The following is a 19,324-nucleotide window of genomic DNA, read 5'->3' as shown; positions in this document are numbered from 1 at the left end:
TTCGCTTCTAATGCACTCTGCAATCATCTTAACTCTTGACGGCGTTGATCTTTAGCATATAAAATACGAAACTCTCGGCACTTCATCCAGCCGTCTTAAAACAACCAAGGTCACAATAAGAATTAAACGATTCGCTGCATTCTCATTTTGAATGTCACTGTGGAAAAGGAGTTTGTCCTAGAAATAAAACTAGACAAATAACGCAATTTCAAAACCGTCTAGCACAAATTACCCCACGACGCTCTTTTTGACCAATGAGGAAATAAAGAAATCACTCGTGGCGATGTTTTATTAGACAGCAGACAGTGGAACTTGAATTTATGTTACTGGTTTATTTACTAGCCTCTGAACAGCAACACCAATTCTTCAGTTCAACAACTCTAATAAATTTACCGAGCACCGACAAACATGCCTCGTGTTGTCATGTTCTTTATAAATCAACGTCATTTCGTCCCGAACAACAGTTACCAGATATTTAAACAAAATCTTCACAATTCAACTGTGTTATTTACATAACTGTTAAACGTTTGTTCCACTCACGTAGAGAAAAAAAGTAACTTTTTGTTCAACCGTTTATTTAAATGAAAGCAATATTTCATAATCAGAATACAAGCAAAAGACATAATAAACCAGACCTTTAGTGCAGAGAAATGCTTGAACTATTAAGTTATATAGCAAGTTTGAACATGGATATCGAACATTTCTCTGTTGTGAAGATCGGTTTTAGAAAAAAATAAGTGATATGTGTTAGCAACATTTTTGCTTATGAAGGCACCACATAACAAATCACTTCTTCCATCAACAAAAGGTGTTTCTTACACCGAAAAAAAACAACAACATAGAAATGTGTTCAATTAAAGTGCAACTCAAAAATTAAATTTCAGCACATCATTCTAGTTAACAGTACACCATTTGCAGATCCTATAAAAATAAACATGGAACTTTAAGGCAATATTACACAGAAAATGCTTAAAGCAAAGAAAAATAATGTGAACATCCAACCAAGAACACTAGTTCCGTTGACACTTAAATATTGTGTCTCTAAGACAGAATGAAAGGAATCATAGACAAATTAACAGATGTTTGTAATAAATTATTTTTGAACATATATCTTCTGTGGTAATGGTTAAAGTAAAATTATACTGAGATGTTTAATAATTCAAACATAAAATAAGTTTTAAAATTGGAATACCAAGACAACCCAGGCATTTTGTGCATGTGCAGTTTTTAAGGGTTTATCTGACCCATACAATACAAAATCCAAAAAATAATAATCTAACACTTATATCTAAAGGCTCTAATATTATGTTAAGACTAAGTCTGAGGTGTGATACTTTTATTATGACAGAATCATGAATCAGAATGGATAACAGCTTTATAGGATCAAAAATGCCTTAGCATGCAAGAGACAAGTATGTAAATGAACCTTTTGCAGTACCTTAGAAAATCATATTGAATTAAAGACCTTTTATTATAGATACAAAAATTTAAAGGCTTAATTTCCATTCCTGGTGAGCAGCAAACAGCATAAACCAGAAAAGCCTTTGAGTTAATAGAAGGCTCTTCTGGTTTTATGCTGGTTGCATTTAGACAGTTTTACTTTGCTGCAGAGTGGGAAAGGGTTAGAGACAACGCATTGCCATTTTATGAACCACAAATTTAAAATTGACAAGCAAATATGATACAGTGTGTCCCCTCAATGATTTTGGTGGAGGCCAGGTATTTATAATATATTATAATGTTTAAAAATCATTTAAGACAAGACTCAATATTAAAGCTATAAATTTCAAAAGCATATCATATCCAGCTTCAAATACATGTAATGCAAGAATAATGCATTTTATGAAATTTCATCACTAAAACACACCTCTCAGGCAAAATTATTGACAACACAATTTTGAATTCATATAAAATGTACAATGTTTATGTTTATTAATTTGTATACCAAATTTCAGTTTATTAATATTATGAAAATTATCAATTCCCTTCAACATGACGCTCAACAAAATTAACTAAATTTTTTAGTTTCCTTATTGTTATTTATATACAGAAATAGCTTCTGTATTAAGGAAAAATTTGCTTTTTAGTTTCAGTTAGCGATTGGTTTAAAGATAAAGCTACCATTTATTTATTTAGGATCACATAAACAAAACAGAACTTTTGAGATTATATCAAATAAACAGATGTTTGAATAACAGAAATATATGGAGAAAAAGCAACAGAGCAAATACCATTTTGAATAATATGTATTCAAATTATATGGAATAAAAATATTTTCTGTTTTGATATTTTTTAAGTAAACAAGAATGAAAAGGAAGAAAGACGTTAAGTAAAAATGGTTATTGAGCACATATAAAATAACCGCTGCAATATTGATATGTTAACAGGGAAAGAAGAGTTTGGCTCAGAATAATCTCAAGCAAGCATTAAAGCATCATAGTTAAAATCATTTACATATATACTGTACATGGATGGCAAGCAAAAAAACAATAAAAGAAACAATTTCAAAAAAGTGACAAAAAAGAACAAATAAAGCATATAGAAAATCAAACAATTTAGCACTCATTTTTTTCTCCACAAACAAACAAATAACATTGAAACATATTAAAAAACAAAGCATAGACAAATATTGTTCAGCTGTTTACAGAGGGTTGAATATTTGTATGAAGAGATTTTTAAGTAAAAAGTATAGTATACACACATTCTTGAAAGTTGCTTGACATGGTAAATCGGATACAAAGCAACAACAACATCCTTTATATCTGCCTATGTTAATTTGCTGGTTCTGTATCACAATGTAAATAGATGTGTCACTGAATCAAATATTTAACTTCTTTATAAAGTCTTGAGAAGAATGTATAAGTAAAATACCATGTACACAACCTCATAAAAAAAAACTACCTTAAAACTCAATGTATAACTAATACAATTTACTGAGATTCTTTTGAAAAACAGCAGATCTAGGTAGGTTGACAATATGTCGTGGTGTTACAACATGAGTTAGTGTTTGTAATCTAAAAACACATAACTTTAACTAAAAAAATGTATTTCCTTGTATATAGTCACTGATATTACCATAAACATATTTCACGATGTCTGTATATCACTGCATACTGGTCTGACATGCATTTATAGGACCTGTTCACAGATTGGATACAGTAATTGATCTTTGAAGAAAACTTTTGTCACTTAGTCAATCATGAAATACTACATTATAAAACTAAATTATATCAATATTACATAAGACCCAAAACGATGAAAAATGTCAAAATTATGTGCATGTGTATTAACAGAGTCAAAAGTCACTGTTCTTTACCATAAATGTATAACAAATGTGCACAAGACCTAATTTAGCTTAAAGAATTTTGCATATCAAACCAAAGTACATAAATTTGTTTTTTTCTAAAATCTTTTCTTTGAAATGAAACAAGGAAAGGCTTAAAACCACAAAATTCCTAATAGTGGGTTACTCGGAATAATGAGTGTACCCATTTACGAATCATTAAAAAATATTCATAACATATTTTTTTTTTCTAAAAATCCTTTTTATTTTATGCACCACAAAATAAAGACATACATCCACTAGTGAGTCCATGGACTCTTATTAAGGTAATGAGCATAACAAGATCTTTTATAACAGAACTCCCCCACCACCACCTTTGGTATTGATATGATATGCATTATGACCCCATTAAGAGACTAATTAACAACAAAATAAACAATTGTTATCAATGACTTCTGAAGCAGTTGATGTAAATATAAAGAGGATTGTAAATAACAAATAAAACCTGCCATTTCTCACACGTTACGATGCAACAAAGCCACCATTGTGGAAGGAAACAACTCAATGTCACTTAGGCGTCAAATGTCTCCCTGACTTTCTAACTGGATTTAAAATATTTATTCTTGGAATGTAAATGACATACAAACTATACTGGTTACGCAACAAAAGCCTCTGTTTTAAGACGACTTCGATCTTGACTAATTTAAATGATCAAAGAAATTAAAGATCAGTTAATCATTGCCTATCAATGCATTTCTTTCTGAGTTATCAAGTAATGCTTTTGTTATTAATAACTAATTAATTTAGTTTTAAATTCTTAAGTCATTATCTGAACATGATTTCAACAAGTATTATGAATAAATCATGTGCAGGACACTGTGGTAATTGTTCTAGAAAGAACACCGTTAATTATATTGTATAATGAAAGAAACTTACAAGGAATAACTTTTAAAGGGTTGTTTTTTTTTTTTTCACGTAAACAATTTATCTTTTTGTTTTAAGTCAATTTTGTTTAAATCTTTACTTTAATCATTGACCGTTAAAAACATCTAATAATGAATTAAAACATAGCTTATTTTTGTTAATTGTCAATATAGTTACAATCAATACAATGGAATGGACAATTTCATAAGGATCAACAAAATTATATTGCATAAACACAAACAATAACAAATCATATATATACATATTTTTAAACAAAAACAATGGAAATTCTGGTTAAATTTACCGTGTAACAAATAAATGAGCATAATTATATTAAAAAACATCATATCAATTATTGTAACAAAAGTAACTTAAGTCTTGTTTTTATTGCTTGAAAAAATGTATTTGAACAGAATGAGATATCACAGATGCCGTTTCTGCATCCATTAATTTTAATGATTAATGCTTCATTTCAATCCATTGACAGCATTCCAAGAAGTAAAAGGATATTGATCAATTAAAAATGCAAGACTTATTATTATGTAAGTGACTGCTGGGCCATATCTACTGCTTGTTGACTGGTTTTCTTAGTCCACATATATGTGATCACAGACTGTTAATGTCAAACTGGTTTTCATTTTCCACATTTACGCAATCACAAGCGGTTCATCATCTGAGAAGCCCCTGATCATAGGAGAATCACCATCTTCATCTGCAAACAGACATTCATAGAAAGAATTTTATCCCATTTTCACCGCGACATTGACGGTATAACACGTTGTGGAATATACTTGCTTGTATTCAACACTGTGGAATATACCTGTCGCGTGCACGGACTACTTTTTAAATGACGTCATGCGATATGCGCTAAAATTAGGTCGATATTGTTTGGTTCATTGATCGAATTTTAAGGTCACCCATTAAAAGAAAATGTGCATATTTTGCAGAAAAAATATATATGACATATTCACCAAAAGAAATGTTGAAATAAAATATAAAATTACACGATTTTTGTTTTGTTATTTTTTTATTTATATTTACTTTACCACTGAATGATTTTTCATAAGAAACAAAGTCGACAAAACTTGAGCTTCAAAATTATACGACATTATTTAGTGTAATGTGCATTGTTTATAACCAAAGCATATACTTTTGACATTTAACTTAAATATTAAGAATGTACAACAAGCCATACACATATCGCACAGTTCATAAATAATCTGCTATGTTTGCTTTCCTATTTAATTCACGTTAGGCATAGAACTGTGTAAAGTATAAGATGGTAAAAATAGCACCACACTGGAATTGGGAACGTCCCATTTTTTACACGGGTATTTTCTACTCATTTATCTGTTGTGTACTGGAATGTTTTCCATTCTTTGTGTATTTATATATTAAATTATTTTCTCGTATAATAAGTGTATTTACCATAGATAAATAAAACATTGTGCAAGTTTAAACATAATTATGTTTGTATGCAGAAATCTGCAAATGCAACTGAGTTTACCAACGGCTATTATTAGATAAACTGCTCCGGTTCATTTGAACAGCAGAAATGTAGAGTAAATGACGTAGCGTGTGACGAAGAAGAAAGTTTATCGCGTTCATAAACTCATTTGAATAAAGTGATAGAATGGCATAAGGGTCTTTATTTAACTATGCTAAAATAATTATTAATGACCCTAGATGCAAAATCGTCAATTATTGAGTTAAATGGATTATTAGATGGATTTTAAAGGATAAAGGTAAGATACTAGCTCTTACGTGTTTTGATTTTTGTTTGTACTTTTGTCGTTCCCTGTTCTCGGGGAAATGATTTTAACATAGGCGCCATTGATGCATCGGATCACACACGGCATACCCATAAAATTATATAAAAAACACGTTCTGCGCGTCCTTAAATTCATCGTCCGAAGTCGGAAAACGTATTGCCCTGTATATTTTGTCAAATAAAGTGTCAGTCGCTGCAATTGTCTGTTTACTCGTCAAAATTGTCAAGGTCTTCGATAGCTAAAGAAACTTCAGCGTACAGTTTATTTAGTATTGACAGACCTGTACAAAGTCGCGCCAGTCAAAAATCATAAAAAGCGACATTTAAAGTTATGGTAGCCAGAACTAGGTCGTCGATGGTGTACATGTATGTTGACATCGACAGCATTTTGTCAGGAGCAATCGCCGCCATATTGGATTTTGATCATTTTCTTTCGAAAATAAAATAAATTATAGTAAAGTAAAATCTTCTTTTCGCGGTCGTAATGTGTTAAAATTCGCATACTGCGTAAAATAGAATATAGGCATATGGTGATATTTTTACTTGTTTTACAGTTTGTGTGTGAATTTTTTAAAGACTATTTTGCGTACCAGAACAAATACATGTATATCACTACGCATGGTTACATTTGTTAGATTTTAAGCGCTTTTATGACTGAATTAAAATTATTGTTAAGGTTATTAGATCTATTTATGTTAAATGTCACGTTGAAAAAATCAAATGGGATAAATAGAATACTAGGATTAGCGTTGAATACAGAGAAGTTTATGTTGCTCGGCTCGAACACCGAAAGCGCTCGCCAAGGCTCGCGCTTCCGGCGTTCTAAGCCTCGCAACATAAACTTCTCTGTATTCAACGCTAACCTAGTATTCTCTATAAACTACTGCTGAATTTTGTTTTGTCTTAATTCTTTCCACTTGCATACACATAAAAAAGAGGTTTTTTAAGCACATATTTTTCAGCAACAGTGAGAATGGGATAATTGTTTATCACATGACATACCCTGTTTCCCATGTAATATAACCATAACGAATATTTTTATCTTACACATGTGTAATATATACTTTTTAAGCGTTTTCATTGGCTTAGTTTTCATTCGATTGACCAATCGCATTTTGTTATTTTGCTGAAATGATGTTGCAACATCAAATGACGTCACGAAATGTAAACAACATTCGGGATTTATCATTATGTTTGGGAACATATTTATTTAGTTTGCTGATTTAAAAGCATGTGATAATTAAAGATCTGACACTTGTTGTCCTTTCATACCATATTTTATTAAACTCGTCCAGGAAGTTTGTTAGTAAGCTCGCCAAAGACTTGCTTACTAACGAAATTCCTGAACTCGTTTAATAAAATATGGTATGATATGACAACTCGTACCAGATCCTATATTTATCACAACCCTTGACTATGTGTTAAGTTGCGGTAAAACATTGATCAAAGGAAAAATACATTTAACTAGGTGTTAATTATGGGCATATTATAAAAAATACAAGTTTTTTTTATCAAGAGTGTTCTTTTAAAATGCTGACATTTTAGAATCTCATCATAAATTGATAACGGGCCAAGGTATTAAAAAGATAATCCCTACTTAAGATTACCCAAAATAAATCACAAAGTTTATTACAAATTACTTACTATTGAAATACATCGCTAATTAATCACTGACCAAATTCATCACAAACTTACCATGTTCATCGCATGTTAATCATCCACAAAAGTCATCACAATTAAATCACTCACAATGTCAATCATATTTTCAAAATTACTCATTCCAAATGTGTATCCCAAATTCATCATTCAACAAGGTTATCACAAATTAATCATTCAAAAGAACATCACAGTTCATCACAAATTAATCATCCATCAAGTTACTAACAAAATAATCTTTTAGTAAGTTTATCACAAAGTTATCACCAACAAAGACCCTAACAAATTAATCATTCATTCAACAATCACACAGTAAACATAAACTGATTTATTTACCAACATTAATCACTCACCCAATTCATCAGCCCCAGTAAAGGTTGTGGTTCCTGATCGAGCCTCATAATGGCTGCTTGCATAGGCTCGGAACGATCGCTGCAGACGTCGGTGACGTATGACAAAGATAATGATAACCACAACCAGCACTAGCACCACCACCACTGGCGCCACAATCATTGCCAGGAGATTGGTTCGACTCAGCGCCACCTGGTCAGCCATAACAGGCTGAGGAGTCACTGCACCAAGGGCTGTAAATAAGTATTAAAACATTAATGAACTTTTAATAGTTAATCGGATTATATCTGCCATTTTGACTATTTGGTTGTTGTAAAATTATCACTTGGATAAAAATACTCAATATATTTGCCTTTTGAATGGTCTTGCTTTCAATCATTCATTTCACGAGTACTAGCTTGTCAAATAATGAATGACTTTAAAGTTGCGCTTTGAGCGTACAAAAGGCTTGAGCTGAAGAACCAGGTTCAATTATTATATGAGCTTATATTTGGAATGTGCTTAGCCAATTCAGATAAAAAAGAGATCTCTATAAAAACATGTGTGCCCCAGGACTTTTATCAAAGTAGTGTGTTTGACCTTGACAGTTAATCTTTTGATTTGAACATTATTAGGGGTCATAATTTGTCATCAAAGACTAACCATCATACTAATTTATATAATCAAAAAAATACTCAAGATATTGATGTTGAGAATTTAGTGTTGCAAGAACATACAATTTTGATATTTTACACTCTGACCTCAAAATCATTATGAATATTTGTATCCTCACAAGTAACCAGCCTAGCAATTTAAATGATCATAGGTCAAAATTTGCTCTAGATATTGTGCAAAAACCAATTTCATGATGAAGGCCAATGTGACCTTGACCTTTGACCTGATATCCAAAAACTTTATAGGCATCTTCCTGTCCACCAAAGTTACCTCTATAAAAATATGCATGATCATAGGTTTAAGCTTTTTCAAGACACGTAGAAACGAAGTTTTAGTCACACATCCCTGTAACCTTTACATTTGACCTGTGGACCTCAATATCAATAAACCTCCCAAATAACCAGCATACACATTTAGATGTTCATAGGTCAAAGCCGTCTCTAGATATCATGCAGACACCAATTTATTAATTAAAGCACATGTAACCTTGACCTTTCCTGCCAAGTAACCACTACACCCAGTTGAATAATCATAGGTCAAAGGGCTCTGAAAATAGTCACAAAATGAATGTTATAAACCCCTGTTAACTTGACATTTTATCTGGGTGACCTCAAATTCAATAGGTGTCTTTCACGTATGTAACAACCTTCAATATTTGCATAATCATAGATGAATGCATTTTCACAAATTTGTGCAAAAATAAGATTACTGTTACAAACCGCTTTGACCTTGACATTTGACTGTCTTCCAATCTTCCCAATTAAGTAACCATCATATCAATTTGCATGATTGTAGATCAAAGCATTCCCTACATATCATTCAAAAAGGTAACACAAAAGATCTGCAGACCAACTAACCGACCTACCCAACTTCAAACATAAAAGTAGTTCACCAAAATCCTTCTAACTCTATAATTATATCAGCGCAGACAAGCATCCTAAGGCACGAGATGGGCATATGACAAATAAGCTGACAAAATAATTTATTACAGGCCACCTATAAAACACCTGTTTTCTATGATCAAGCACGGATGATAAAACCAATACTTGGTTGGTGACAAACAACTTTAACTGCCATCACTGAGTGATCACTTAAATGACCTTTTTGTTGTGATCAAGTACATATGGTCTACTAATTGGAATGTGAAAAGCATGTTGATTTATACTAATGTTTCATAGGTCACCTATTCATAATCCATACTCGGTGGTCAGCATTTTATTTTCACTACTTGGGTGGTACAGCAGATGATAAGAGTGTGCACATTTTTTCATAAATGTCAATATGGCCCAAATTAACTTGTCAAAGTATTAAGCCTTCCAGAAAGCTGGAAATAAACCCTTTGCATGCTGGGAAATTTGTCGTCAGTGCTAAAATGTTGTCTGCTAAATTTCTAAAATAAGCATTTTCTTGGATTTTTTTTTCAAAGAATACTATCAGAATAGCAAACAGTTTGGATCCTGATGAGACGCCACATTCTGTGGCGTCTCATCTGGATCCAAACTGTTTGCAAAGGCCTTCAAAATTCGGTTCCAGCACTGAAAGAGTTAATTGAGACTTGTTCTTGGAAATCTGGGCTTAATTCATGTGCGTAAAATGTCATCCCAGATTAGCCTAAGCTGTCCACACAGGCTTATCAGGGACAACACTTTCTGCTTGTGTGGTATTTTTTTGCTTTAATTAAGTCTCTTCTTGGCGAAAATCCAGTTTAGGCTGAAAGTGTCCTCATTGATTAGCCTGTGCAGATTTGGGCTTCACTTTACGCACATGCATTAATCCCTGATTCCCAGAACGTGGCTCAATGGTTTGACAAACCAGTCTCTTGTTATAATGTTCAGTTTGACAAACCAGTCTCTTGTTATAATGTTCAGTTTGACAAACCAGTCTCTTGTTATAATGTTCAGTTTGACAAACCAGTCTCTTGTTATAATGTTCAGTTTGACAAACCAGTCTCTTGTTAAAATGTTCAGTTTGACAAACCAGTCTCTTGTTATAATGTTCAATCTGATACTTTTAACTCTATAAGCATAAATAGCATTCAGCAATTGTGTCCTTTATTTGTATTTTGCTTTGTTGGTTAAGTGCACATTCATTTTAACTAAACTGAAAACATGTGTAGAACAATTTATTTCTAATTTAAGTAAGTTCTCTTTTTGAGTGGTTAATATCCTTAGAGGTTCAATCAAAGAAAATACTACAAATGACAATTGAAAGTTTCTTTTCACAATCTGAATCTTTTTGTTGTTTTTGTAATTTTCCTACAAACCTACAGATCTTCATTTTTTCCTCCCAAAATTTATTTATTAAAATCACTGGTGTAAGAAGGATATATTGAGCATAATAGGTTGGTGGCGTGGATGGAGAATGGTTATTTCGCAAGTCGGAGGAATTTATTGGGTGAGCCGAAGGAGAACCCGATAAGATCCTCCGACGAGCCAGATAACCATTCTCCATCCATGTCACCAACATATTCTTCTATTTTTCATGTAACAATTATTTCTTTTTATTTTATGCTTTTTTCACACTTTACACTGTAAAAGAGTTTAACAGGAGAGTTTCGCTGGAATAATGAAATTGACGTCATTTCATAGTAAAACAGAGTGACCGACGGATATTCGTGGTCAGGTGGCCATCTAGCCTAATATCTTTTGGGATATTAGGTTACCATCTAGCCTAATATCTTTTGGGTTATTAGGTTACCTGGTTATTGGGCTGATTTAAAGGCATGTGACAGGATATGCCTGCCTAAGCTGCCTACACAGCCAGTATTGGTGGCATTAACGTTTTCATCATATGATTTCCTACCAAGGAATTTGCATAAGAATTGTTATTATTTATATCAGGGTCTTATTTTAATATTTGTATGTTTGAAAATTTAATTTTAAGACAGCCTGGACTTTGCTATTTGTCACAAATGGCATCTGAATTAATTACTCGTCTCTTAAAGTGCAAAAAAGCATGTCATTTAAATGTATGTCATTTAAATCGTTGACAAATTGTGACATTAACTATGATATGCGCAGATAGAAAACAATACAATTGAAAACAGGAAATTCATAAAAATAAACATTTGTCTAATTCAAATGTCTCAAAGAAGGTCATACAATTCTATTTATATGTTTTAAATGCTTTTTGTAAATGTGATACCATTATTTTTGTAATGTGACAAAAAAACTATCAACACCACACAAAAAGAGATTGTGAACAAATTTTTTAACATAGCATTGCGGTTAAAAGCACTCTAAAAGATTCTATATCCACTGGTGTCTACAATCCATCATTGCAAAAACTGACAAAATGAAGGTACATAGCGTTTTTCATTTTATTGCAGCTATCTTAGTTAGCAAATAAAAAACTTGGTTAGTCAAATTTATTCAGATTAAAATTCTGGAAACTAAGACAAACACTTCTTTACATTTGCTGAAATGTTTTCAAACAATATGTTGAAATAAATCTATAAACCAAGAATATCCAAAAACAAAAGGGCCAATATGGCCATATATGGCTTACCTGTGTTTCAGAGATTTGTAAAAGATCAATGCAAGTCTTAATAATGCAATACTTATAGGAATACTTTAACTCCAGAAACATTATCAGGAAATAAATAATGAGTTTTAACTCATGGGCTTTGAACAAACTTTCTAGTGGACCACAATTTGATGAAATTTACAAAATATTTAGCCTCTCTGCCTCATGGTTTCAGAGAGGATGTGTTATTTATTTTGTTGTTTACTAAGTAAGTCTATACAAATTATGTAATCCCATGAGCTTGGTGAGATCAGAACCAAAGGGCATGACTTAACAAACATTATATTTGACCTCAAACAAATTTTGGAAAACCAAATATGAAAGCGTTTAAAAGGCTTTCAACCGCGTTCAACAGCGTTGTCAGGGAGTCCCTATGGAGACTTCTGAGACACTACAAAAAACCAGGAAATATAACCAACATCATAAGAAAGTCTTATGAAGGGATGACCTGCAGAATTGTTCTTGGCAGACAGCTCACAGACGCTTTTGAAGTGAGAACCGGAGTGAGGCACAGCTGCTTACTCTCACGTTTCCTGTTCCTGCTGGCCATAGACTGGGTAATGAAGACATCGACGAAGCAGAAGCAGAATGGAATTCAGTGGACACTTTGGAAACAGTTGGAAGACCTTGACTTTGACGATGATCTAGCTCTCTTCTCCCACACCCAACAACAGATGCAGGAAAAGACAAACATGGTAGCGGACAACTAAGCTAGACTGGGCATCACAACGAACAGAGGGAAGAACTGGAAACAGTTGGAAGACCTTGACTTTGACGATGATCTAGCTCTCTTCTCCCACACCCAACAACAGATGCAGGAAAAGACAAACATGGTAGCGGACAACTAAGCTAGACTGGGCATCACAACGAACAGAGGGAAGAGCAAGGTGTTCAGGACCAACGCATCCAACAACACACCCATCACAGTCAAAGGGGAGGCACTGGAGGAGGTGGACAGCTTCACCTATCTCTGCAGCTTCTGGACAACCAGGGAGGGATGGATGCAGATGTCAGAACTCGCATCGGTAAAGCTGAAGAACATCTGGGGATCCAGCAAAATTGGCAACACCACCAAGATTAGGCTCTTCAATACCATAGTGACGCCACTACTCCTCTATGGAGCAGACACCTGGAGAACTAAAGGTTTTCATCAACAACTGCCTCAGAAAGCTCAAGATCCGTTGGCCGTACAAGATCTCCAACTATGAATTATGGAGAAGAACACAGCAGCTGCCAGTTGAAGAAGACATCCTTCAGAGACGTTGGCAGTGGATAGACCACACCCTTCGCAAGTCTGCGTCCAATACGACAAGGCAATCCCTCACATGGAACCCCCAAGGGAAAAGGAAAAGAGGGCGGCTTAGAAACACCTGGCGTTGGGACCTGAATGTAGATGCTAAGCAGATGGGCCAAACATGGGGTCAGCTGGAGAGACTTGCCCAGAACCAAGACATTCCAGATGAGACCACAGGCGAAAATGATGATGATGAAAGCTGTTGAATCTGTAGTTTCAGAAATTAAGTTTTTTTAGTTATTAACCTAATGCCTCTACATAAATCAACAAATTAGGACTACCATCCCATGTTAAAGGCAGAATATTTAACATGTCAACAGTATCAGACTGCACAGGCTAATCTGGGATGACACTTTCCGCACATGCATTAAACCCCTTTTTCACAAAGCACTTCTAATATAAAGAAAACAAGTTACCACCAGGACAGTGCCTATTTTGACCCCAGAGGCATGATTGCACCACCATACATATATGAAAAACAAGTTATCCTAAGGGCGGGGCAAATTTTGACCTAAAGGTCTGATTGGAACAAACTTGGTAGATACTTTACACATGTACATAACAAAATGCCAAAACTGTGGGCCTTGTTAATTTTGGTAGATTTTGGTTTCTCACTATTTTCATATACAAGCTACCACTTACAGTGGAAGACAGTCACATGGAGTGGATGGAAACAATTTGAAAAAACTTTTTAACAAAGTCACCGAATGATCATTCCTGAGAATTTTTATAAAAACCTGCCTAGCAATTAAGGAGGAGATGAATGTTGTTTGAAGCAAATTGTTTAAAATTGACTACACATGACTGACAACGCATGAGGTAAAAATGATGTTTGGAATTTGGTCACTAATCAATCAAGTAGAGTATATGCAGATGATTAATAAATTTCAATTCTGTGCAAAAATAATTTAATATGATATCATCAATAAATCTAAATTATGCACTAAAAGCAATCCATTAAATTCATATTTGTAAGTTTGAATACAAAGGTAAAAAGTACATTTTTAATCAGAGGAATGTTTCGATCCAATTAATTCATACTTACACATTGTAGAAATGCTTTTATTAACATATTATAAAATACAAACAGCAGAAGTTGTTTATTATTAGCTATAATCATCAATCAATAATAACCTTCACAAAGAAAGATGTTTGCTAGTCTATAACACTCTTGCTTTTTTTAACCACACATTTATAATTCATTTGAATACAGTAAAAATCATTAAAATTAATGCTTTTTTTCTGACACAAATTATCACTTACATAACATATTGGTATTTTAACTGGTATTTTAACAAATTTTTTTTATAAGTAATTATTTGTAAAGATGATTTCCTCTAAGAAACACACAATATTATCTAGCAAACAAACTTTTTGTTTTTTTACATGTTTCTGCGTTCGAGTACCTTCAAGTAAATGTATTGGATTATGTAATCATACATGTGTGTTGGCATTAACACTGCTCACTGAAATACGAATTCATAATTGGTATACTCCATCAGTCACTGGCAAGTTTTTATTGCTCAATTATAAATGAAATAATAATTGGTCATTTCATTTCTGTACTTGCAAGTATTTACTGTAATATATACACAAATCAATAATTGACTGGCAAGTTTTTTTTTTGCAAAATATATGAATAAATAATTGGTCAATACAAATGTTTGACTGACAAGTATTTATTGGTAAAATATACATCAATCCATAATTGGACAATTAAATCCTTGACTTGCAAGTATATATAAATATCTTTATACGAGTCTCATCATGGTTTCACATACATACAACAATTATTATTTACAAACAAGGTTAACCATGTCATTCATATTTGAATTATAAGAGACTATAATGTAAGCATTCAAATACAGTCCACTCTCGTTATGTCGACATCGGATATCTCGATATTCTCGATATGTCGAAGTAAGCTCAATGTCCCAACTTTTTTCCTTCTTTATCTATATAAATAAACATCGCATATCTCGATTTTCGTTATGTCGAATAATTCGATATGTCGATATAAAATTTTGTCCCGAGTCCCGATTTTACATGTATTTACTGTGGTTTATCTCCAAGTGCGAATAACTGTCCCAGTGTCGGCAAAAGGTGAGAAAAATTTTCTTTGATACTTCACCGCCCCGCTTCGCCCGGCTGCTCCCGATACTGTGCGGTAGGAAATCGATCCGTTGATTGCATCAATGATCACACGTGTGTAATGTCGTTAGCAATTAAAACTTGAGTAAGGCCTGTCACTTTAACTGTCACTTTAACATCAATTAACTGCAATCAATGCACCGCCTGCCGAAAGGCCGAAAGACTAATTTTTATTTTATAACCGATTGAACTTTGCATTTCAAACTACAAAATGTTACAGTATTCTGGAACGTGATTTACGCATGTTCAGATGGAAAACCCTCGTCTTGATTGGACGTCAATTGCATCATAACTATAAATAGCAAAATTACCGGATGTTTACTCGACAGTTTAGAAAAATTATAACCGCATGTGTTCATGCAATTATGTAATACTTAAAACGTCATTTTAAGCATTTAAATTTAATCTTGCCTCGTAAAAACGCGTATACATGTATATCAGGTAGAGAGTATTCTGCCACACGGTGACGGCTTTAGTTAGACCACTTAGCAGGTATATTTATGTTAAAAACAAGGTAAATATTCGTCTTATTTTTTCTTTAAAAACGCCAAATCGGATATCTCGAACTCTCGTTATCTCGATATATTTTCTTATTCCCGCCGACTTCGAGATAACGAGAGTGGACTGTACATACAATAAAACTTATTATTAAAACTAGCATATGCAGTGCCTTTACACTGTAAGTGCCCCTTTCTAATACTAAAACATCCTATTAAAGCACATAAAATATTTAAGTTAAATAAAAAGCCAGCATATTTATACTAAGATAAAACAAGGGCTGTTTGTGAAACATGCATGCCCCCCATATGGGCTGTCAGTTTTAGTGGCAGCCATTGTGTGAATATGATTTTTGTCACTGTGGCCTTTGACCTGGTGACCTGAAAATCAATAGGGGTCATCTGCCAGTCATGATCAATGTACCTATGAAGTTTCATGATCCTAGGCCTTATTATTCTTGAGTTATCATCAGGAAACCATTTTACTGTTTTGAGTCACTGTGACCTTGACCTTTGACCTAGTGACCTGAAAATTAATAGGGGTTATCTACCAGTCATGATTAATGAACCTATGAAGTTTTCATGATCCTAGGGGTAAGAATTCTCGAGTTATCATTCGGAAACTATTTTACTATTTCGAGTCACTGTGACCTTGACCTTTGACCTAGAGACCTGAAAATCAATAGGGGTCATCTGCCAGTCATTATCAATGTTCCTATGAAGTTTCATGATCCTAGGCGTAAGCATTCTTGAGTTATCATCCGGAAACCGTTTTACTGTTTCGAGTCACTGTGACCTTGACCTTTGACCTAGTGACCTGAAAATCAATAGGGGTCATCTGCCAGTCATGATCAATGTTCCTATGAAGTTTCATGATCCTAGGCGTAAGCATTATTGAGTTAACATCCGGAAACCATTTTAATATTTGGAGTCACTGTGACCTTGACCTTTGACCTAGTGACCTGAAAATCGATAGGGGTCATCTGACAGTCATGATCGATGTAGTTTCATGATCCTAGGCCTATGCGTTCTTGAGTAATCATCCGGAAACCATCTAGTGGATGGACCAACGGACAGACGGACCGACAGACTGACATGAGCAAAACAATATACCCCCTCTTCTTCAAAGGGGGGCATAATAATATAAGACAAGCTTAAATATACCATGCAAATAAAAGTTATATACAACAAACAAGGATATCAGTAAAACTGATGGATGCTCCCAGATGATGCTTTGTCGATAAATGGGTAACTTGTGTGAAAAAAAATTGTGACCTTGAGAAAATCTATTATTAGCCTCAGTAACATTGACCTTGACCCCAGTGACCTCATCAAAAAGTAGAATTCCATGCAAGGTACCTACATGCCAAATATATGAGATTGGTCAAATATTGAAGGCACTATGAGAAACAGTAACCAAAGTGTGACCTTGAGAAAATCTATTATTAGCCTTGGTGACCTTGACTTTGATGCCAGTGACCTCAAACCTCATCAAAAGGTAGAAGGCGATGCAAGGTACCTACATTCCAAATATGTCAGAGATCGGTAAAATATTGAAGGGGCTATGAGAAACTATAACAAAAGTGGGACGGAAAATCTATTATGAGCCTCGCTGACCTTGACCCCAGTGACGTCAAACCACATCAAAAGGTAGAGGTCCATGCAAAGTACCTACATGCCAAATATGTAAGAAATTGGTAAAATATTGACGGCGCTATGAAAAACTGTAACAAAAGTGTGACAGAAAATCTATTATTATTAGCCTAGGTGACCTTGACCTTCACTCCAGTGACCTCAAACCTCATCAAAAGGTAGAGGTTCATGCAAGGTACCTACATGCCAAATATGTAAGAGATCAGTAAAATATTGAAGGCGCTATGAGAAACTGTAACAAAAGAGTGATGGAATATCTATTATTATTATTAGCTTTGGTGACCTTAATCGCCGTGACATCAAACCTCATTAAAAGGTAGAGGTCCATGCAAGGTACCTACATGCCAAATATGTAATTGATTGGTAAAATATTGAAGGCGCTATGAAAAACTGTAACAAAAGTGTGACGGAAAATCTATTATGATTAGCCTTGGTTTTCTTGACCCCAGTGACCTCAAACCTCATCAAAAGGTAGAGATCCATGCAAGGTACCTACATGCCAAATATGTAAGAGATCGGTAAAATATTGAAGGCGCTATTATTATTAGCATTGGTGACCTTGACCTTGACCCCAGTGACCTCAAACCTCATCAAAAGGTAGAGGTCCATGCAAACATACATGCCAAATATGTAAGAGATCGGTCAAATATTGAAGGCGCTATGAGAAACTGTAACAAAAGTGTGACGGAAGGAAGTATGGAAGTACAGAAGTACAAACTGGCAACTATATGCTCCCCATATATATATATATATATATATATATATATATATATATATATATATATATATATATATATATATATATATATATATATATATATATATATATATATATATATGGGGAGCATACAAAATGAAATGTTTATGTACATCAATATTAAAACTATCTATACAGCTTTCCATTTCTACTTTTTAAAATTAAGAAGCAGGTTTTGGCAACATCTCAAACAATCACATTGGTGGAGAATAAAAATCTAAATTTATCACAGTCAGACCGTTGCTAACGTATGTTTTGGTCAAACATACATGAATTCATGATTGGGCAATTAAATACTTAACTAGTAAGTATTTATTTGTCTAATATAAATGAATCCATAATTGGTCATTTCAAATTTGATTGGAAAGTATTTATTGGTCAAATATACACGAATCCACAATTGGTCAATTCAATTTTAACAATAAAGTATTTATTGGTCAAATGTACATGAATTCATAATTATCAACTAAATACTAAACTCATAAGTATTTTCTAGTCAAAAGTATATCACCTAAAAGAAAAGAACTACACTGATTTTATTCATATTCATTATATATAAGGTCAATGTATGTATTTTCACACCAAATGCTTTTGTTAGTCTTTTTCTTAGCAGGTTACCTTTTTTTTGCAACAGACTGAAATCATTTATGACAGCCATAAATGTCTTCAATGTATTCACAAAATCTGCTGTAAGATGACATCAACTGTCATACTTATTATTGTTTCGTGTTAAATACTGTCACAACCACATATCTAAACAATATGTGTAGAATAATCTAGGCATAAAATGTAAATTCATTTTATTTTG

At 33.5% G+C, this 19,324-nt stretch overlaps 1 protein-coding gene across 1 annotated transcript in view; it reads right to left on the bottom strand.

Moving 5' to 3' along the window:
• Window positions 1–558: 558 nt before the first annotated feature.
• The window catches only part of LOC127867768 (sortilin-related receptor-like), a 150,764-nt gene continuing 131,998 nt past the window's right edge, over window positions 559–19,324 (bottom strand). Inside the window, exons 40-41 of the mRNA XM_052409153.1 lie at window positions 7,988–8,218; window positions 559–4,919 (exon numbers count right to left, since the gene is read on the bottom strand). Coding sequence (XP_052265113.1) covers window positions 4,855–4,919; window positions 7,988–8,218 — 296 coding nt within the window. The 3' untranslated portion in view covers window positions 559–4,854. The remainder of the gene's footprint in view (window positions 4,920–7,987; window positions 8,219–19,324) is intronic.

This window comes from Dreissena polymorpha, chromosome 2, assembly GCF_020536995.1.
Source record: "Dreissena polymorpha isolate Duluth1 chromosome 2, UMN_Dpol_1.0, whole genome shotgun sequence".
NCBI classification, from domain to species: domain Eukaryota; kingdom Metazoa; phylum Mollusca; class Bivalvia; order Myida; family Dreissenidae; genus Dreissena; species Dreissena polymorpha.
This window is presented reverse-complemented; position numbering and strand designations above follow the sequence as displayed.